At 48.1% G+C, this 20,679-nt stretch overlaps 1 protein-coding gene across 1 annotated transcript in view; it reads right to left on the reverse strand.

Annotated features, from left to right (window-relative positions):
* CACNA1F (calcium voltage-gated channel subunit alpha1 F) overlaps window positions 1-19,378 on the reverse strand; it is an 84,514-nt gene extending 65,136 nt beyond the window's left edge. The window contains exons 1-9 of the mRNA XM_063118931.1: window positions 19,351-19,378; window positions 18,033-18,291; window positions 17,818-17,923; window positions 15,827-15,966; window positions 12,887-13,029; window positions 11,241-11,419; window positions 10,473-10,655; window positions 10,248-10,351; window positions 6,799-6,987 (exon numbers count right to left, since the gene is read on the reverse strand). Coding sequence (XP_062975001.1) covers window positions 6,799-6,987; window positions 10,248-10,351; window positions 10,473-10,655; window positions 11,241-11,419; window positions 12,887-13,029; window positions 15,827-15,966; window positions 17,818-17,923; window positions 18,033-18,291; window positions 19,351-19,378 — 1,331 coding nt within the window. The remainder of the gene's footprint in view (window positions 1-6,798; window positions 6,988-10,247; window positions 10,352-10,472; window positions 10,656-11,240; window positions 11,420-12,886; window positions 13,030-15,826; window positions 15,967-17,817; window positions 17,924-18,032; window positions 18,292-19,350) is intronic.
* Between the last annotated feature and the right edge of the window lie 1,301 nt (window positions 19,379-20,679).

A 20,679-nucleotide genomic window follows, 5' to 3' on the forward strand; every position in this document is an offset into this window, starting at 1 on the left:
CCCCTATGAGGAAAAGTTACAATGTCTGAGACTCCTAAATTAAAAAAAGGAAAAGCTGGGTAAGGGATGACATGACAGAAGCGTACAAAATTATGCGTGGCATGAAGCAAGTTGGGTGGAAACGTCTCCTTCTCTCATAGTAAGAGAACCCATGTTCATCTGGTGACGCTGGGGGGAAAGGGAGCATGAGGGCCATGCTTTCAAGGGGCTTTGCACAGGAAAACGTCCCAATGGAATGTGCTACAGGTTAGGCAGAGGGAGGGTTTGGATTTTCTGCCTCAGGCATCAAAATGACTTTGGCTAAATAGTTCAAGTCAGTAGAGGCTGGTGGCTCCAATTTCAATGGGGCTGTGAATTCATTCTGGGTGTCAGTCAGAACCATCCAGAACTCTAAAGTGCTGCACTTATTTTGGGAGTACGGTTCAACACCATGGATAGCTCCCTTAGAGTTCTGGCTGGTTCTGATTGAAACCCAAAATAGGTTCACAGCCTCACCTACAGTATGTTAGAGCCAGCAGCCTCCACTGGTTCAAGTAGTAAAGAGAGGAAAAAGTTGAACTTTGGAATCTGTGTGGATCAATGGGCCTGTTCAGACAACACACTAAACCATGGTTAGGCTGCTAACCCTTTGCAGCAAATGGTCACTTAGTGTGTTTAAACCATGGTTATGCCACCATGGTTAGGAATGGCTCATACGACAGCTAAGCCATAAAGTTTAGCTCAAAGTACTTCACCACCACGGCTTAGCGTGTCGTCTGAACAGGGTCACTGTTATCAAGTGTACTAACAACACACTAAACCATGGTTAGGCTGCTAACCCTTTGCAGCAAATGGTCAGTTAGTGTGTTTAAACCATGGTTATGCCACCATGGTTAGGAATGGCTCATACGACAGCTAAGCCATAATGTTTAGCTCAAAGTACTTCACCACCATGGCTTAGCATGTCGTCTGAACAGGGTCACTGTTATCAAGTGTACTAACAACACACTAAACCATGGTTAGGCTGCTAACCCTTTGCAGCAAATGGTCAGTTAGTGTGTTTAAACCATGGTTATGCCACCATGGTTAGGAATGGCTCATACGACAGCTAAGCCATAATGTTTAGCTCAAAGTACTTCACCACCACGGCTTAGCGTGTCGTCTGAACAGGGTCACTGTTATCAAGTGTACTAACAACAAACAGGTCTGCAAACATGACCCCAAGTGAATGATCTGGAATTTAGCACTAGTGGTTCTTAAAACTGTCCTCCAGAGACCACCGGTAGTTCCTGGTGAACTTTCTGGTGGTCTCTGAGACTATGAAGAAAATAACACTGAGGAAAACACTGAAGTGTCTGAGCTTTTTTAAAAGTTTGCTGAAGAGGCAAACACTTTTTCCTATATAATGTTTAAAATGTACACTGGAAACAGCTTGCCTCTCGCACAGCGCAAGTGATTGCCATGGAAATGTCAAGGAGATATTATTAGGGTGGATTCCTGCATTGGGCAGGGGGTTGGACTCGATGGCCTTGTAGGCCCCTTCCAACTCTGCTATTCTATGATTCTATGAAATAGAAACAAAATTGAGATCTTCAGGCTCCAGGGTGAACCACCAGTAGTCCATTTAGATTAATATTGTCTGCTCTGACTGGCAGCAACTTTCAAAGACCTCATGTCCTGCCAAGAAGTGCCAAAGATTCTTTGACTGGACATGCTGAGGACTGAACCAAGGACTCTAGCATGGGAAACACGGAACTATGAACCCTGCTTAGCCAACAGACCAGGAAGCCTTATGAAGGAAGTCTGCAAGCGTTTCCTGAATCCTGCCTCTTCTGTTGAAGAGGAGGAGGAAGAAGAAAGACGTAGCATGCTGAATGGAACCCATTGGGGAGAATCAGATTCCTGAATGGAAAGCAGTTGGGCAAAGGACTACCTACACAACCTGGGGGCTGTCTTTGCAGCGCCACCTCCCTCCTTCTCCCGCCATGGGGTAGGGTAATCCTGATGTCAAGGAGGGAGCGCAAGGTTTCTGGGAGGCAGTCTGGGTCCCAGAGCCATCCCCGCCCTCTTCCCGGTGGAAGGCGACCAATTGCTGGTTGCCTTCCACCAGGATCCACCCTTGAGTCGGCCTCAGATTGGCCACGGAGTGACAGTGGAAGTGCTGTGTTGATGTCACTCCCTTGGAAAAAGTTGGGGTAAACCCACAGCACAGATCCACAGCTCCCCTTTGAAACAGTTGGTGCAGATCTACAGCCACCCCCGCGTGTAGACAGCCCCCTGGTGGTCTGCAAAGAATAAATAAACCAGAATAGCAGTTCCCAGTATAAGAACATAAGAACAGCCATGCTGGATCAGACCAAAAGCCTATCTAGTCCAACGTTCTGTTCACCCAGTGGCCAACCAGTTGCCTGGGCAAAGCTCTCACAAGTAGGACACCCTCGTGGTATGTTCCCAGCATATTGTCCCTGGTACTGGAGGAACTACATAGCCATCATGACTAGTAGCCATGGATAAAAGTAAAACCAGCATAGGAATGGGAGTTCGATGAAATCAGTCCAGACTGTGGATAGGTGTAAAATGGGATGGAAATGTGTGTAGAATCTCGCCTGCTGCTTAGCCTTTAAAGGGAACAAAACATCAACACATATGTAAGAAAATGAGGACATTACTGTGGGTGTCGGTGGAGTGGCTATGTCTGAACCATTTCTTCTTCTTCTTTTCCGTTAGGTCTGCCACGGTCATGCCTTCCATAAGGGAGGTGAGGATGGATGGAAGGAGGTGAGCGGAGAGATGGTGGGATAAATAGGAGAAGACATTTAAAATAAGGATGAAGGGACATGCATGAAGAAATATATTGATGAGAGTCACATGACAAAGATGGCAGAGGAAAAGGGGGAAATTAAACTCTTAATTCTATTCCTTTGTTTCTTTGCTTTTAGCAAAGAATAGCTTTGGCTATTGGGCGGTATAAAATGTAATAAATGAATAAATAAGTAGAATTAAACCAGGAGCTAGAGGTGCATCCAGACTGGCAGCTCCTAGCATAGGGTGACCACGTGGAAAGGAGGACTGAGCTCCTGTATCTTTAACAGTTGTATTGAAAAGGAAATTTCAGCAGGTGTCATTTGTATGTGTGGAGCACCTGGTGAAATTCCCTCTTCATCACAACAGTTAAAGCTGCAGGAGGCCTGCCCTCTTGTGTATCTATGAAGAGGGAATTTCACCAGGTGCTGCATGCATACAAGTGACACCTGCTGAAATTCCCTTTTCAATACATCTGTTAAAGATACAGGAGGCCTGTTCACCTTTCCATATGCTCACCCTATCATAGCACAGGTTTGCACAACCTCAAGCCCTAGGGTCCCAATCCAGCCCTCCAGGGTGCCACAGATGGCCCCACCCCCTTTCCACCAACCGCCAATCATTTGGTGACTTCCTGGGTTTTGTGCAGTGTTTACCCCATTCTAAAAGGTTGAAATGCCTCTTCGAAAGCTGAGAGCATCATCACATGTGGGGAAATCCCATTTCCTTACTATCGTTTTTTCCGCCCCTGCTTTTGTCTCTCATTACTTCTTTCTTCCCAGAGGGGAAAGAGGAAGTAAACAAAGACCATGTGGCCCATTCAGAGGCCGTTCTTATTGCGCAGCTTTTCCTGCAAACATCAGGAGATCGTGCCACACATTCCATTTTTTAAAAAAGTCAGATTAAAAGGGGTCTATTTTGCTACAGAAAAACAAGTGGAAGGAGTAGGAGGCGCGTGGGAGGTGGACATCATCGTCTGGAGTGACCTACACGCAGATTTACAATGGACTCTCCACACTTCAGAAGTTATTGTGCTTTTTGTTTGAGTCCTTCCCACGCAATTCCATCCCCATGTGTGAGCGTCACATAGCCATGTGGGAGGGGAAGGTGCAATTCACTGGAGGACACCATTCGTTATTTGATCAAATTTCAAAGAGAGCAATGCTATAGTACCTGGGTGAGCATCCCAGGGACCATATCCCCGACAGCGCTCCGACCTCTGAAAGGAGGAGTCAGAGATCTGCCCCCTCCCCCTCCCAAACAGTGTGGAGAGAACCACTGCAGCTGCTTTTGCAAGGTCAGAATCCTGACCTCAGAGAGGGAGAAACAGGAGCGTTATGGTGGGCGGGCAGGGGAGGAGACTGGAGAGGTCAGGATATGAGTTATCTTGAGCCTCCTTCCCTCCCATCCCAAAGACCATGTGGCTACTAGGAGGAGGGCTTTCTCCGCTGTGGCACCCCGGCTGTGGAATGAGCTCCCCAGAGAGGTCCGCCTGGCGCCTACACTGTATTCTTTTCATCGCCAGCTGAAGACCTTTTTATTTTCTCAGTATTTTAACACCTAAATTTAAACTTTGCTGTGTTTTAATTCTGTATTTTAATCCTATATCAATTTCTGCTGTGTGGTTTTATCCTGGTCGTGCTTTTTATATTGTATTTTGTATTTGGGTTTTTGGATTGTTGGATGTTTTATTATGTTCTTAATGGTTTTAATTTTTGTGAACCGCCCAGAGAGCTTCAGCTATTGGGCGGTATAAAAATGTAATAAATAAATAAATAAAGTCCATCTAGTGAAAAATTCAAAGTTCAAAGGGCAGGGAACCAAATATCGCCTCCACTGCTCCTCCTGCTCCGTTGGGTTCAGCCTTGCAAGGCATAGGAATCTTGGAAGCCTCTGAGTTCAGGGACTTCCGAACAGCCAGGGTGCAGTTCATAGGATTACACCCTAAATCAATTTTTAAAATTATGCTAAAGCACATTTTATTTAGTTACTATTGCACTATTGAATAATTCCTTGTGCAACTACTTGAATAAATATCTTTACAGGCTACAAAGCATTTTAATGTTGACTAACAAATCTGGGGGGAAATAAAACATAGTATTAAAATGGTGCTGACTGGAAATACAGCATTGTTGTTTTTAATCAGCTTTAAAATTCGCATTAGAACACTTTTCAATTTATACTCTATTGTGCAAAGTCCGGCACAAATTAAAAGAATGATTAAAAGTATTACCAAGGACAAATGTACACTCAGCAGGATATGACACTTTGAAAACGGTTTGACAACTGTCTATGGCATGTGTCCTGGTGGGAATCTACACTGGTGTTATTCCAACATTTTGAATGGGTTACTGTGATGCATAGCGTCACGTGACCCTGGGTCTCCAACGTTGTAAATGAGTCATACTTACAGGTTCTATTTCTTAGTTCCAGCGTGGCTGCAGATGTGCCTCCTTATACCGGTAATTCTCCTCTCGCAACCCAGAGCTGCTGAGTTTGCTCCGCCCACTTCCTGTTCTCCTTCCTTCGCCCCATTTGCTATCTTATCTGCTACAGCGGATAAATCACACCAGCCTTATACTGTGCAATCACTGACAATTGTATGCAAAGGACTCAGAAGTTTTCCACCTTAGAATCTGCTTTTATTGTGAAGTACTCCCATGCATGCTGCCTTAAAATTTGAATCAAATTGGGTCATCGGTTGATTTTTTATGATTTTTTAAAAAAACATTCCCCCCCTCTTTGCAAAGGAGCTGTAGCTCCCTGCAGGAAAATTAACAAGGGTCCAAAGTCCAAAACTCATGACCAGCGGGGCTTAAATGCGGCTGCTGCTAAAACTTTTCAATTTGGTCTCCCATCCCAATCCTGACCAGACCCAACCCAGCTTAGCTTCAGCTCCTGTGCATTCAGGCAATTCCCTGGGACTTGTGTTAAGATGTTTTGGGAGGGAGGGAGTTTGTGTGTGCTTATGACTTGCCCTGCACTGCTGGCTAGGAATGAGGCAGGCAGTGGGCAGAGCAAACCCAGCAATGAAAGGATTTAACAATGTGCCCTGCAGTAACGTTACAGCTACAGAGAACCGATACAGAGAACCACGTTAGAAAGGGACACTAGCAACGTTATAAGACTAGTGTAGATCCGGCCCTGGGCTCCAAGAGTTGTCACTACTGTTATAAACCGTTTTAAAGCAATCGTGTAGATCCTGCCCAGGAAGGTAATACTGAAGGTGTGTCTAAATGTACATGCAAGGAAGCAGGATAACCTGCCTGGGGATAACCTGCCTGTTCGCACCTGACTGGGGATGAAACACAAACTGGCGTGCAGAATTGGGAAGGCGTCATCCACTCATAAGCATCTATTCGCCATTCCAGCCTTAGCGGCTCTCACAACTTGCTCAGTGACCCCAAAGCCGCTAACAAGGTCCCAACGAACTAATTAACTCAGTGCCAGGGGTTGTACCCTTGGAACTCTCTGCCATTTCCCCTCGCTGCAGATTATGGCCACAGGGAAGGGTATGTGCAGTAAAAGCCGCTACTAATTGGCCAATCCCGGGCACTGCTAAAGGCAAGAGCACAACCTCTGTATCTCTTCCTTCTCCAAAAGGCAGTGGGGGGCGAGGGTGGGGTGAGGGAGAGGGAGGGAAGAACGACAGCAGCGATGCTGAGAAAATGAGCCGGCAGAGGGATCGGCCCCGCCAACCCGCCAACCGTATTCCTGCCACCCAGTCAGTGTGCCCCCTACATTCTCAATGGCTGGGGTCCTCCTGCCCTCCTCAGCATGTACGCAACACTGGGCTTTCCCTCTCTCGTCGCCCCAAGCAGGATCCCTTCCCAAGCTGGCAATTTACTCAGGTTCCCGCTAATCTTGCATTGCCGCGGCTTGGATTGATTCCTCTCTAATCCCCTCACCCGGAGCTGCCACAAGGCCCAGATGGTAGCATCCAGGCTGCTAACTAAACCGTCCCCAAGAACAGCAGGGCAATGTTCTCTGGCAAAGCCGATCCAGGCGGCTAGGAACGGGTGGCAGGCAGAGGCCTTACGAGCGTGTTTATCGTCTGCCTCGTCCCCTTCGTCGTCGGGCTCTATGTCTTCAGCCTGCGTGATCCAGTCCAGGTAGCCCTTCAGATCCTCCTCCATCTGCTGCTTCTCCCGGAGCTTTTGGAAGTCACCCCGGGCTTTGGCTTTCTCTCGCTCCTTGGAGAATTCTCTGCAGGGAGGAACCGGTCAAATTAGCCGAGCACATGCCCTCTTTAGTCGCCTGCCGAAAAAGCGCTTGCAGATGCACAGCCCACCTGCCGGCAGTGCGGCCTTTGATCCAGCTGGTTGACATGTGTTTGGCACAGCCAGGCAGCTCTCTGGGTGCTTAAGGCATATGTGGAGCCGTACCAAAACATCACAAAGTCGGAACAGGTCATTAAGATAATAAAATACAACCCCCACACAGTGGAGGCCGGTGGCTCCAATGTCAGTGGGGGTGTGAATCCGCTCTAGATTTCAATCAGGTGCTGGATCTATTTTTGGTTCAGCATCCTGAATAGGTCCGTCAGAGCGCTGACTGGATCTGACCAAAACCCAGAGCGGGTTCACAGCCCCACTGAAATAGGAGCCTGTAGCCCCCACTGCCCCCATCCTGCTCCCAACACATTCCCAAGGCAGGACCATGCACATGCCAGCTACTCACAGATGTGTACACATAAACCATAGAGCAAGTGCTAACAAAATGCCTCATCAGTGGGCAGGCAGTGACATGGGGGGGGGGGGCACAGCCACGCGTGGCATTCCAGGACTGGAGCAGGAGGGTCTGCGGAGTGGGCTAGAGGATAAAGTCAGTCCTGATCGCCTGCTTAAATCTCCAGCATTGCACCATTGCCTGCTCAAAGGAGCAGGACACTAAAGGCGAAACCAGACCAAGGTTCAGCAAATTTCAACCATTTGCTGAACAGATTAGCCACCAATAACAGACACACACACACCACCCTAAAGTGCCCTGCAAAGCAGTTAACTCAAGTGAATGCCTCTTCCCTCGCACTGGCATCAGCTACCCAAGCCCTAAATCCACCATCCAGTACCTCCTTCTGCCCATTCCGGAGGATGATGCAGCTAGGTAATTTTAGATCTTGGACTCAGCGTCTTATGGGCCCCCCATTTAGCTGGCAATGTGCATTACTTCAGTTGTGAAGCACACATCCCCCATTCCATACTTTACAACCTTTTACATTCCACATATATTAGCACAAAAAGAACACTCTTTACCCACCTAGATAAAAAGAAGAAGAAATACCCTGAATGCGTGCAGCTCCACATTTTAAAGTCACTTAAATCTTAACACCATGATGGCTGTGGCAGGAATAAAATGAGAGTTTGCTTCTTTTGCCTCGATGCTAAGCCCATTAACTTGGGCCAAAGCACCATTTTGTTACAGAAAAGGATAAAATATTTTACAAGTAGAAATAATAAGCCTGGCCTGCCACCTCTTGACTAAATTATGTTTTCAAAAATAAGAAGAACGAAGCAATGCTGGGGTCACCAGTATCCGCCACAGACATGCCCAATGCCCATGCCAGCCTAGGTGCCAAGCCTGTAGTCATTTGGGCTCCGGACTTCAACTGCAAAGTCCAGGTCTGGCTGCACCACTAGGTGGGTGGATCACAGAACCTGGACTGCAACAACTTTATTATTAAATACACAATTCAGACATCACACAAAACCATGGTTGGCATGAACCATGGTTTGTGCTTCCAAACAGACAAGCCATGATTTGGAGATGCTGGTCTGCTTCTGTTTTCCATCCACTCACCACTCAGGTTCATTGCATTTCTATGGAACAGTGCTCTTTGGAGGCAGAGCAACAATTGTAGCTATGATTTTCAATTCAGGCAGCACAAACCCATGGTTAAAAAAAAAAAAAACCATTCAGACTACGGTCTCTGATTCCGATCTGCTAATTCAGACATCACACAAGTCCCAGATCAAATCTCGCCTCTGCCATGAACTCGCTTGGTGGCTTTAGCCAAGCCATTCTCTCTCAGGCTTCGCCCCCCTCACCTTTGCAATAAGGGAATAAAAATACTGACCTACCTTACAGGCTGCAAATTGGCATGTAAGGATTATTGAAATCATATGTGAAGCACATTGAATGCTCAAAAAGCACAGTATAGATGTGAAGTATTAGTTATTTTTATTAAATCCTAGCAGCTTACCCTGCCAAACTGTACTAACACCATTATTCTGTGCAGTCCTGGAACTGTTGCAGATTAAAGCGATGGCTGTATGGATTCCCTGATTCATTGCATATACAGGAGAAAAATGCAGAATATAGCACTGTGTGCAGAATCTAGTTTCCTGAGAATCTCATAAAAAGCAAAACAAGATTCTTAAAACATAAAACAAGATTCTAGCCCTCCTGGCTGAGAACATACATTTGAAAGTGTGTGGGCAATGCTTGCTGAAATCTCAGAAGCCAGAAGATTGGCTTCAATGCCCTGCCTGGTGTAGTTCTTTGCCCCCTCCTGTCCCAACCCATTAACAAAAGCAGAATAAATCATGTAAATCAAGTATAAATACAAAAATTCACTTGATTTGCATAATTTGTTCATGCACTGGTTATTTCACGGTTGGACTACTGCAACCTTCTTCTCTCTGGCCTTCCTTCTTCTCACATCAGTCCGTTGGTTTCTGTTCACCACTCTGCTGCTAAGATCATCTTCTTGGCTCGCCGCTCTGACCATGTTACTCCGCTTCTGAAATCTCTTCATTGGCTTCCAATTCACTTCAGAATCCAATATAAACTTCTCCTGTTGACCTACAAAGCTTTTCACGGTCTAGCTCCTTCCTATCTCTCCTCTCTCATCTCACACTATTGCCCCGCTCGTGCTCTTCGCTCCTCTGATGCCATGTTTCTCGCCTGCCCAAGGGCCTCTACTTCCCTTGCTCGGCTCCGTCCATTTTCTTCTGCTGCCCCTTATGCCTGGAACGCTCTTCCAGAACATTTGAGAACTACAAGTTCAATTGCAGCTTTTAAAGCTCAACTAAAAACTTTTCTTTTTCCTAAAGCTTTTAAAACTTGATGTTGTGCAGACTTTACACTGTTAGTTTTACCCTACCCTGTGCCTGCTTACCCTACCCTGTGCCTGTTTGCATTCTCTTCCCCTCCTTATTGTTTTACTATGATTTTATTAGATTGTAAGCCTATGCGGCAGAGTCTTGCTATTTACTGTTTTACTCTGTACAGCACCATGTACATTGATGGTGCTATATAAATAATAATAATAATAATAATAATAATAATAATAATAATAATAATAATAATTTATGCAGGTCACTGAAGCTTGGTGCAGAACTTGGATGACCGGGGCATGTACTTCACACATTACTTTTTTAAATATTAACTAGACGCTGGCTCATATGCAGAGCCAGTTACCTGGCAGAGCTGATACTCATTCTATGCATGCTCCAGATGTTACTCACCCACTCAGCACACCCAAAACCAGATTGAGCACAAAGAAGGAGCCAAAGATGACAAGGCTGACGAAGTAAAGCCAGGGCAGCTCGTGACCCATTGCATCCTGCATCTAGGGCAGAGAGAGAGAGAAAAGGGTCAAGGAGTCATACATTTAGATGGGTGGCATTACCTTTGGGAGGTGTCAGATGTCCAGCTCCCCACTCCCATACCAGTAGGGGATGCTGGCTCACCCAATAGAGCACGTCAGTCCAACCTTCCATTGTGATGCACTGGAAGACAGTCAACATGGCAAAGAAGAAGTTGTCAAAGTTGGTGATGCCACCGTTGGGTCCGTCCCACTTGCCACGGCACTCACTATTGTTCACCACGCATTCTCGGCCATGCCCAGAGAAGGCACAAGGTGATGGGTCTTCCTCCGCCTCCAGATCTGCAAGGGCAAAGGGGAGGAGACTGCTGAGCAGACCAACCTTTACAAACATTTTCAAATGTTTCAAAATGTACCCCATATTTTTAGCATTTTTTTTCCTGGAGGGGCGTGGACTAAAAAAATCACACGTGGGGAAATTGTCAGTTGGGATTTCTAGAACGTGTTAAAATCCAGGCATCTAAGAATATCAGTACCCGGTTCTTTAAATCCAGCCATGCATGTGCAACGGTATCAACCTGACTGGCTATCTGGGTCAGTGACATCATCACACTCATTACGTGATCCCCGATTGGCTGGGATCACATCACAAAAAGCCCGTTCGGGGGTTTTAAGGCACCAAAGCAGAAGCTGATGCAAAAGAATGGCTGCAAACAGGCGTGAAAACATGTGTGAAAGAGAAGCCTCTCATATTCTTCAAAATGGCAACTCAATGCACACTGAAACAAATACCCAGCTACGCGCTATTCCCCACTCTGCAAGGGAGGAGAAGGGTTGTTCCCTACAATTCATTTGTACACACTTGGATCCTGATTGATTTTTGGAAGCAGAAGGGCAGGAGTTGTCAATATACCTCCCCCAGCACCTGCTGAACTGTACCTGAACCAACGATGAAGCAGGTCTTGTGCATGCGGCCGATGAAGAGCTCCAAGCCGATGATGGCGTAGATGATGATGACGAAAAGCACAAGCAGCGCAATGTGCAAGAGGGGCACCATGGCTTTCATGATAGAGTTCAAGACAATGTGGAGGCCTGATGGGAGGGAAGGATTCAGGACACGGCATCAGCTTTGCCGAACTGCGCTCAAGAGCAGTGGTTCAGCAAACAGCGCAACCTCAATTGGCCCCCAGACACAAGGCCACATGGGGAGGGAGGGAGGGAGGGAGTCAGGCTGTCAGCCTCAGCAGCAGTGTGCAGCCAGAAGAGGGACACCTCCCTTCCACAGCACACAATGCGCCTTGACAGAGAACCGGAAACAAAATCATTTGTACATGACCTGACTCCAGGTCAGGTTTCATACATAGCAGAAGCAATTCTTGTGCTGCAATCTATTGGAAGTCAATCCACAATGCACCAACAATGCAGCACTGTGGACCAGAAGGGAGCAGCTTGCTGTTGTCAGGGAGGCCAAGGGAGGTGCAACAAGGCAACCCCACATGTTGTGCAGCAGGCAAAGCTGTGCCCGTGGTATGATGATGATATTATTATTATTTCTTGCATTTCTATACCGCCCAATAGCCGAAGCTCTCTGGGCGGTTCACAAAAATTGATGCTAAATTCCTTACCTAAAATGATATTTAAATACCACAATATATTCCTCTAATTTTTCCAAGTGGACTGAAAACTAATTAAGTATAGATAGGACCTTGGAAATCAATAGAGTCCTTACTGTAATTAAAGCTGTAGTCTAATGTTCCCATATTTTATGGTCAGTGTTCATTACTCTAAGCCTGATGCTCAACTCTTGAAAGATTTGCTCATAAAGAACGAAGATCCTGTTTACCATCTGCATGTTTGTGAATCGTTAAGTGTAACAACCCATGTTACTTTGGGTCAGGCAGTGCGCCTGTGTTAGGGTGACCCTGTGAAAAGGAGGACAGGGCTCCTGTATCTTTAACTGTAATGTAGAAAAGGGGATTTCAGCAGGGGTCAATTGAAGAGGGTGAAATTCTCTCTGCATCAACACAGTTAAAGCTGCAGAAGCCCTGCCCTCTTTTGTACCTGGCCACTCTACTATAGCTAGTGTAGCTTTAACTGTTGTGACGAAGAGGGAATTTCACCCACTTCAATAGACACCTGTTGCAATTCCCTTTTCTACATTACTGTTAAAGATACAGGAGCCCTGTCCTCCTTTTCATAGGGTCACCCTAGCCTGTGTGCAAACCACCGAGTAGGCCCGTAGAGGTCTGGTCGGCTGTGGTGCAGCGCCTGCAGAGCAGTGTAGTAGATTACATATGAGTTGTGATGTGGTAGTGCCCTGCAATCTAGCGCAGTGCAGAACGAGAGCATGCGCTTGAGGCGTGGTTGGGTGGGAAGTGCCGGTGGCTAGTGGCACTGCATGTGGTGAGGCACTCTCGAAGTGAAGTATGAACAAAAATGCTGTGGAGGGTCATCATTGCCTTGTGGCACAGCAGTGCAGTTGTACAGCGCACGCACTGTGTATGGGGCCCCACAAGAGCGCTGGGGCAAGAAATGTGTGTGTATGAGAGAGATGCTTACTGGGTACACCAGAAACGAGGCGCAGAGGTCGCAGGACGCGGAATGCTCTCAGGGCTTTGACATCAAACCCTCCCGGCTTCCCACTCATGTGATGGGCGTCCCCAGGCTTGTGGGAGAACTGCTCCAGGATGACGCTGAAGAGGCTGCGGGGAAAATGTTGGATGAGCCAAGGGACCCTTCCTCCCATGAAGTGCCCCCCCAGATCCAGAGGAAGGACGATCTAGCTCAGCCTTCCCTGCCAAGCTGGTGGACTCCAGACATCTTGCCCTACAAGCAGTGCCGTCTTAATGCATGGTCATGCTGGGGGGCCCACGAGCATCGGGGCCCCATGCTAATCTATGCACAGACCAGAATTTAACACTAATTTTAACATTTGCAGAAATGAAACGTCCTGTTTTGAGTGGAGCACAGAAGAGGAAAAGAGCAGCAGGAAAGAAAGAGAAAGCCGGCAAAACTTCCAAAGTTAACAACTTGGTTCAACCCAAGTGCAATGTCAGCCACTGGTTTTGTTGGAGGTGCCAATAAATATAAGTTTATTTTATAGATAATTTACATTTTTATTCCTGTGAGTATTCTTGTGTAGGCAGGGCCCAATGCACTGCTTTGCCCGGGGGCCTATAATGCTGTTAAGACGGCCCTGCCTATAAGTCCTCTCACTTCTAACCAGCAAGGCCGACGGCACTTCCATCCCACTGCTGCCACCACGCCACCGCCACCACTCAAGGCACATCGTACTCAAGGCCAGTCAAGTGATGTTGCCACCTCTGGCAGAAAACCCCACAAGCACCTCTCGCCCTCCCTGCCAGTAAAAATGCAACAATTATAAGATTACTAACGACCCCTTTGCCGCCTCTTCATTGTCACCCAAAACAGCTGCCTGAAGCAGCCACCTAAAGTGAGGCTACAAAGTGAGCTATTGGAACCTAGAAAACTGTCTCATTCCAGGTGAGAGTCACCCTTTGTCCATTTGACTGAATATTGCCAGCACTGACTGACAGCAACTCTCCGGGTTCTCCTGCACCCATTGCCTGAACCTTTTCACTGGAGGTGCTAGGGACTTAACCAGATTTGCGTGCAAAGCATGTATATGACTGTTAAAGCTGCGGTCCCTCCCCTAACATCAAGGGGAGAGACTCTTTCCTGCTTTTATTTCTATTAAAATTATATGCAATTATTCACAATCGCACAAAAGCACGAGACCAAGAAAACCACACCCACGCTACATGAAAGCAGCGTGAGATAGAGTTCATTGAAAACCAGCCAATATATTGAAAAGCCAGGATGAACCCTCAAAAATGATTTAACCCGGTGCCGAAATGATAGCAAAGAAAGTACCAGTTGGGCCTCACTGGGAGAGCGTTCCACAAACTGGGCGTTCCACAAACTGGCGCGCTCTCTCGTCACCGCCTGCCCTCACGTTTGACAGCAAGGGCACCCAGGGAAGGGCATTGGCAAATGACCTGGGTTGGCACAGGCTTGAGAGCCTTTACAATTCACATCCATCAGGCTCCATCCGGAGACGCCAGGAATAGCCATCTTTCCCCCCTGCTTGGCTATGTGCCACTGGGCTTTAACTCTCTCTCAGTGGGTTCCACTCTTTGTTCTGCCAGGTACCACCCCTTGGCTTGCATCTCAGGCTCCAAGCCTCAGAAGACCTATGGCATCCATACCGTCTAATGACTTCCAACAATTTGAGTCTACAGCCCTGTGCATAGGTAGACTCATCACCACAATAGCGGGTTCAGTCAATGTACAGTGGGACAGCTAGAATGTACCAGCCTACCTGCTCTGCCTCTGGCCTCTAGGCGCTGGATGAAATGTCTAGATGGCAGGGATGCAATCACATCTGCCTGATACACCCAATCCTTCCTCCACCCCAGTTGTAAAGGGAAGGCACATGGGTTAAAATGCATAGGATCCTATGTGTGGGTAGTCAGTTAGACGGATTTCCCCAGCAACAATATATAGTTGTGTGAGCTGCCCCTATTGTAATGCAAAGTATTTGGGGGTGGCCTGGTCTTGAATGGGCAATTAAGACCCATTCCCTTCACAAAAGTCCTGCTCCTGCTAGAACGGGTTCCTTGAAACGGATCAACACAGCTGCCTGCAGTTCTAGACTCTCCTTGGGGGCGTGGCTATGAGGACTGTCATAGGGTGACCAACTGTCAGGATTTCCCCGGATTTGTCCTGGTTTTTCTGCTTTCCATGGTGTCAGGGGGGATTTTCTATCATTTTCAATAATGTCCTGGAATGACACACCTTCCTCTTTAAGGCTGCCATTAGCATGGCAGGAGGGAATGACATGCTTTCTTGAGGCACGTCATTCCCCCATCCCGAGCTCCAATTGAGGTCTTAAAGGGGAAAGTGGGTCATTCGTGGACATTATAGAAAAGGCCCCAATTGGAGTGGATGGTGGTGGTGCAGAATGAAATCCTTTCCCCTCCTCCACTCCAATCGGGTTCTTTAAGGTGGCGGGGGAATAACGTACTTTCTGCAGGACTCAGAAAGCTGCTTCCCCACACACACACTAGGTGTCCTCTTTTTTGGTTTCCCAAATATGGTCACCCTAGACTGTCACAACGACCACCTGCACTTCAAAATTTGCCACTCTCCCAATGACAGCGGGGGACACTAGCAAGTACTTTTAAAAGTTTGGTAGAAGGAAGAATTCTGGCAGCGCGGCTTCGCTGATCAAAGTGTTGCAGTGATGAGCAAAGCCTTTTGTGCAATTTTAATAGAGGAGCTGGATCTACTTCCTTCTCTAGGTTATCATTGCCTGCTCTATATGTTTATTTCCAGGGGGGCGCTGCAGAAAAGCTCGGCTTCTGCAATTTCTCCAAATCTCCCCTTCTCTGTCATCTGTCCACCATTTCAGAATCAGGCAATCTGCTGAAATCATTTTCGTACACCCTTTTTTTCACTGCTACCATAAAAACTCACCCCACCACCACGATAACAAAATCAAGAAGGTTCCAGCCGTTACGAATGTAAGCACTAGGATGCATGACCAGACCGTAGGCAAGGATCTTGAGGAAAGTTTCCACCGTGAAAATGATGAGGAAAACATATTCCACTTGCTCCTGCAGAGTTGGGAGGAAGAAGGCCAGGAGCCCTAGGTTATATACTTCCAAAGTTTTTGCCTTTCATGCCCTGGGGAGCAATCTAGCACTTCCTTGGTATTTGAAACGGGAAGCCCTGTCAAATGTTGTCGAAGTCAGGGTAATCCCAAAGAACCGCCCTTCCAATTCTGGGAAGCTGACCCTAGAAATGATGGCTGAAAATCCCGCTCGAGGAAAAGCGGCAAGGATTTCTCTGGATTAACACCGTCTCAATTCAACACCGGCATGAGCAGTTTACAGAGCCAGCAGAGAAAGATGGGTGACATACAAATGCCAGCAGGGCAAAGAGCTGCCCGTACCAAATATATACCCGCACAATAAAAGCAGTATGTATGGCAGCATGCATGCCCACTTCCCAGAAAAAGGAGCACCCACGTGTTGCATGGCAGGCAAAATTAGGGAAACACGCAGAGAGAATAAAAGAGTATACGGAAGCTTGGTTTATAGGCCATTCCTACAATTTGCTTACTAGGCCCCACTGCCCTCCAAGCGCAGAATGCAGTTAGCGTTTTTAGTCATTCTTTCCTTCTACAGCGGGATATGCTCTTCCTCTCCTGTTCTGAAAACAGAACCCAGAAACCCTGAATTCCTCCTTTCCCATAGGGGTATGTGCTGTGTGAGCAGCATACCTTTCCATGCTTAAGCCGTGGGGTGGGGTGGGGTAGGGTCAGGGGGGTGGAAATAACTGGGAAAGAAATTAGATCAGGTTCTGTCCCTGACCTCACTTGTGTCAAGTATGCCTGGATTTACCCCAGAGAGGAGAACAGGGATCAGGAACTGGCCCCCATCCAGTTTCAGTCAACAGATTATGCTGCATTTACTCCAGGGAAGCATAGATCAGACTCCAGCCCTGACCCCAGCTGCAATCAGCAGATGACTTTAGCTTCCTTGGGGAGCTTCTCCGGCAACACTGCAAGACCCTCATTTAGTCAGCAGGGCAAGGATGGGGTGGTGATGAGCAGGAGACAACTGTTGCCTTAGCTGGCCCCAGTCAGGTGGTGGATTAATGGTTATTAAGAGATAATAGTTTTAATTAGCATTACTGTGTTGCCTTGGGCAGAAATCAAGAGGTAAAGAGGGAATCCTTAAGAAAGAAGGAGGGCAAGACAAGGAATTTACTGGGCTACAAGAAGAAGGGGGGAGGAGAAGATTCTAGGGTTCTTTAGAAGGGAAGTGGGGTCCAGTGGTTAGAGCAAGGGAGGAGGACTGGGATACAAGATTCCTGTGTTCCCGTGAAGCTGCCTTACTGTGCCCATCTAGCTCAGTACAACCCGCTTTGATTGACAGCAGTTTTCCAGGGTCTGGAAGCCTTCCAGAGGTCCTTCTCGGGTCGGCTGTCCAAAACCCTTTTAGCTTGAGATGCTAGGAGCTAGTGTTGTCTCCAGGTTTTGGAGGGCCCTTGGGCAAGACGCCCTCACTGGGGGGTGGGGGGGCTCAACACCATAGTCACCAGTTGCTAGTGCTCCCACCCACTTTCTCATCATTGTTACGACTTGCTTGCTTAACAGGCTAAGAGCCAGTGAGCAAGATGGAAGTGCCATCTACAGCCTCTCCTTTTCACCACTACCATTCCCTGGGCCAGATGGAGAGACAGTTGTACAAGCAAGTTGCAATGGTGAAGAAAATGAGGAACTCGACAGGGCCCTAATTGTGGGGGGCCCGGTAAACCCTTCTAAGGTTTGGGCCCTCAGCAGGAACCCAACTATGCCTACCCTTGATGCCAGCCCTGCCAAGAGCTCCACTGAGCTATGCTCTCCTTCCCTCCCCCAATTCTTCCTTCCCTCCACCCATGGTTTTATGAAAGACACTCACCAAGTTGTGGTTGGAGACATTGGAGTCATCCTCCGGGAAGGGGATGTAGACGCCCAAGGCCACACAGTTGGCGAAGATGGTCATGAGGATGAGAATGTCAAAGGGTCTGGGAAACATTCAGTTAAGGAGCCAAGCAAGAATTTCGTTTCTCTCCCCCAAAACACCCACCCATGCCACCCCACCCCAGTTTCTCCCAGTGCGTAAACGCAGGATGCTTCCACTCAACGATGCTGATAGCAGCCCGTCGGATGGGGTTGTTCAGCCTGAGGCAGAAGAGGGCGCGGGGCGACCGGTGCACAACATTGGTGCCTTGGGTTTTATGCTTGTTGTGTTGGAGACGCTTCTTCTGAGCACTGCTGCCCGTAGAGCCCAGAGTATCGGAGCCCCCGTTGCTAAGTGTCCATGCCAGGGCCTGGCCTGTGGCCTCCACAAAAGCCTCGGCCGCTGAGCGTGGTATCTCAGGAGTGCCAGCGGCTGCAGGGTGGGAGTAAGGGGGTTAGGAGAAGAGGGGCATGAGTGGGGAGCGGACAGTATCTCATTCAACTAGTTATCTGCCTTGTTTCTCAGTAAAGGTCCAACGTAGAAATTCATCCTCCCTTAAAAACAACCACCACCACTTGTAAATTTTTGGAAAAGACAGAACAGCCAGTTGGTTAACATAAAATACAACAGAGCATGCTCCGGTGTGTCGGACTTTTCCAAGATGGGGGCCTGGGTGAGATCAGGCCGAAATAAAACCTCTGATGTTCGCCTTGCACCTCAGCACTTTGCACTTATCTAATCCCATTTTTAGTCCTAGTCGTATATCAAAACTCTCCCTTTTCATGTTGCTTTTCCAATCCTAAACCATGCCCCAAATCTTCTACCCTCTTTTCTATTCGAGACCCAACAGTACTCCATCTCTGAGAGCTACTATTATTAGGGTGACCGTATGAAAAGGAGGACAGGGCTCCTGTACCTTTAACAGTTGCATAGAAAAAGGAATTTCAGCAGGTGTCATTTCTACGCATGCAGCACCTGGTGAAATTCCCTCTTCATCACAACAGTTAAAGCTGCAGGAGCTATACTAGAGTGACCAGATTTAAAAGAGGGCAGGGCACCTGCAGCTTTAAATGTTGTGATGAAGAGGAAATTTCACCAGGTTCCCCACTGCTGAAATTCCCATTTCAATACAACTGTTAAAGATATAGGAGCCCTGTCCTCCTTTTCATATGGTCAGCCTAACTATTGCATTATGCCAAACTTTGGCCCAATGCTCTTAACAGCTGGATTCTATATTGGCCATCTTCTACTAACCCCTATTATTTCAGAGACCCCCGACTTACCGCTATCTGAACCCTCGATATCTTCTAAATGAGCCCTTACGGCTGCAATCGTAAAAACACGCTGCCTACGGAGCAAGCCCCTTTGAACACAGCAAAACCTGCCTCCGAGTAAACATGCGTAGAGTTACACTGTAACACTCTTAACGTGCCTCCGAACACCTCACCCCTAGCCCTGTCACCAAATACATCGACATGGGGGGTCACTCACGTCTTCCGTTGCACTCCGACTCAGACATCTTGCTGGCTGGTTGTGGGGGCAAGAAGGCAGGATGTGTCAAGCTCCAGAGGATGCTAGCACTTCAGCCCAACTCTCTCTCCCCCTTGCAAGGGGGCACTGCCCATTCTCTTGGCCTTTCTCCCTGGATGGGGAGGACGGGCCAAATTAGCCCCAGAGCCCCTCATGAGAGGGTGGAGGCAGGAGCCTTTCCAGACCCCCCAACTCACACGGACAGCTTGCTTTCATCACAGGGGTCGCTCTGAAAGGAATTTGAGCCCCCCCCCCTGCTTGTGCCTGCTTCTGCCTGCTTCACGCTCACTCCCTCTCTCTTCCTCTGTCGCTCTCTCTGCTTCGTTCCCTCGCTCGGTTGAGGATTAAGGCAGATTGCCTACTTTAAAGGGCAGCGCGGGAGGCAGAGAGGAGGGAGCTCACACAGCTGGTTAGGTCACTGACTGTGGAGAACTGGGGACATCATCCCAGCCAAGAGCCGGGCTAGGCCCAGGAAAGGGCAGTATCATCAGTGATGTAAGGGAAATGGAACAGCCTTATCCTAATGCAACACACGGCAGCTCAAAACCAGAGTAAATGAACTCTTGTATATGATAGGGTGACCATATTTGGGAAACCAAAAAAGAGGACACCTAGTGTGTGTGTGGGGAAGCAGCTTTCTGAGTCCTGCAGAAAGTACGTTATTCCCCCGCTACCTTAAAGAACCCGATTGGAGTGGAGGACAGGAAAGGATTTCATTCTGCACCACCACCATCCACTCCAATTGGGGCCTTTTCTATAATGTCCACGAATGACCCACTTTCCCCTTTAAGACCTCAATTGGAGCTCAGGGTGGGGGAATGATGTGCCTCAAGAAAGCATGTCATTCCCTCCTGCCATGCTAATGGCAGCCTTAAAGGGGAAGGTGTGTCATTCCAGGACATTATTGAAAATTATTGAAAATCCCCCCTGACACCATGGAAAGAACAAAAACCAGGACAAATCCGGGAAAATCCTGACAGTTGGTCACCCTAGTATATGATGGATCCCCAGGGCCGGCGCCAGACTATTTTGCGCCCTAGGCAGCTGAGCGGCTTCCAGCCAGGTGCGCCGTTCCGAAGCAGCCCCCTGCCCCAGCGTCCTGGCTTTGAAGCCAGCACCCGGCTGGAAGCCGCTCCTGGGCCCTGTCTAGACGTAGTACTGAAGGCGCATGCATGTGCCCCAAGTACGACCCCAAAACGATAGTGTGGACTACAGCCAGAAGAGACGGAGGAGGAGGCGGCTGGGGAATCCGGGTGTGTCCTTGCCGCTGCCGCTGCCTCCTCGCCGGCC

The sequence above is a fragment of the Elgaria multicarinata genome, chromosome 3, assembly GCF_023053635.1.
Source record: "Elgaria multicarinata webbii isolate HBS135686 ecotype San Diego chromosome 3, rElgMul1.1.pri, whole genome shotgun sequence".
Taxonomy (NCBI): Eukaryota; Metazoa; Chordata; class Lepidosauria; order Squamata; family Anguidae; genus Elgaria; species Elgaria multicarinata.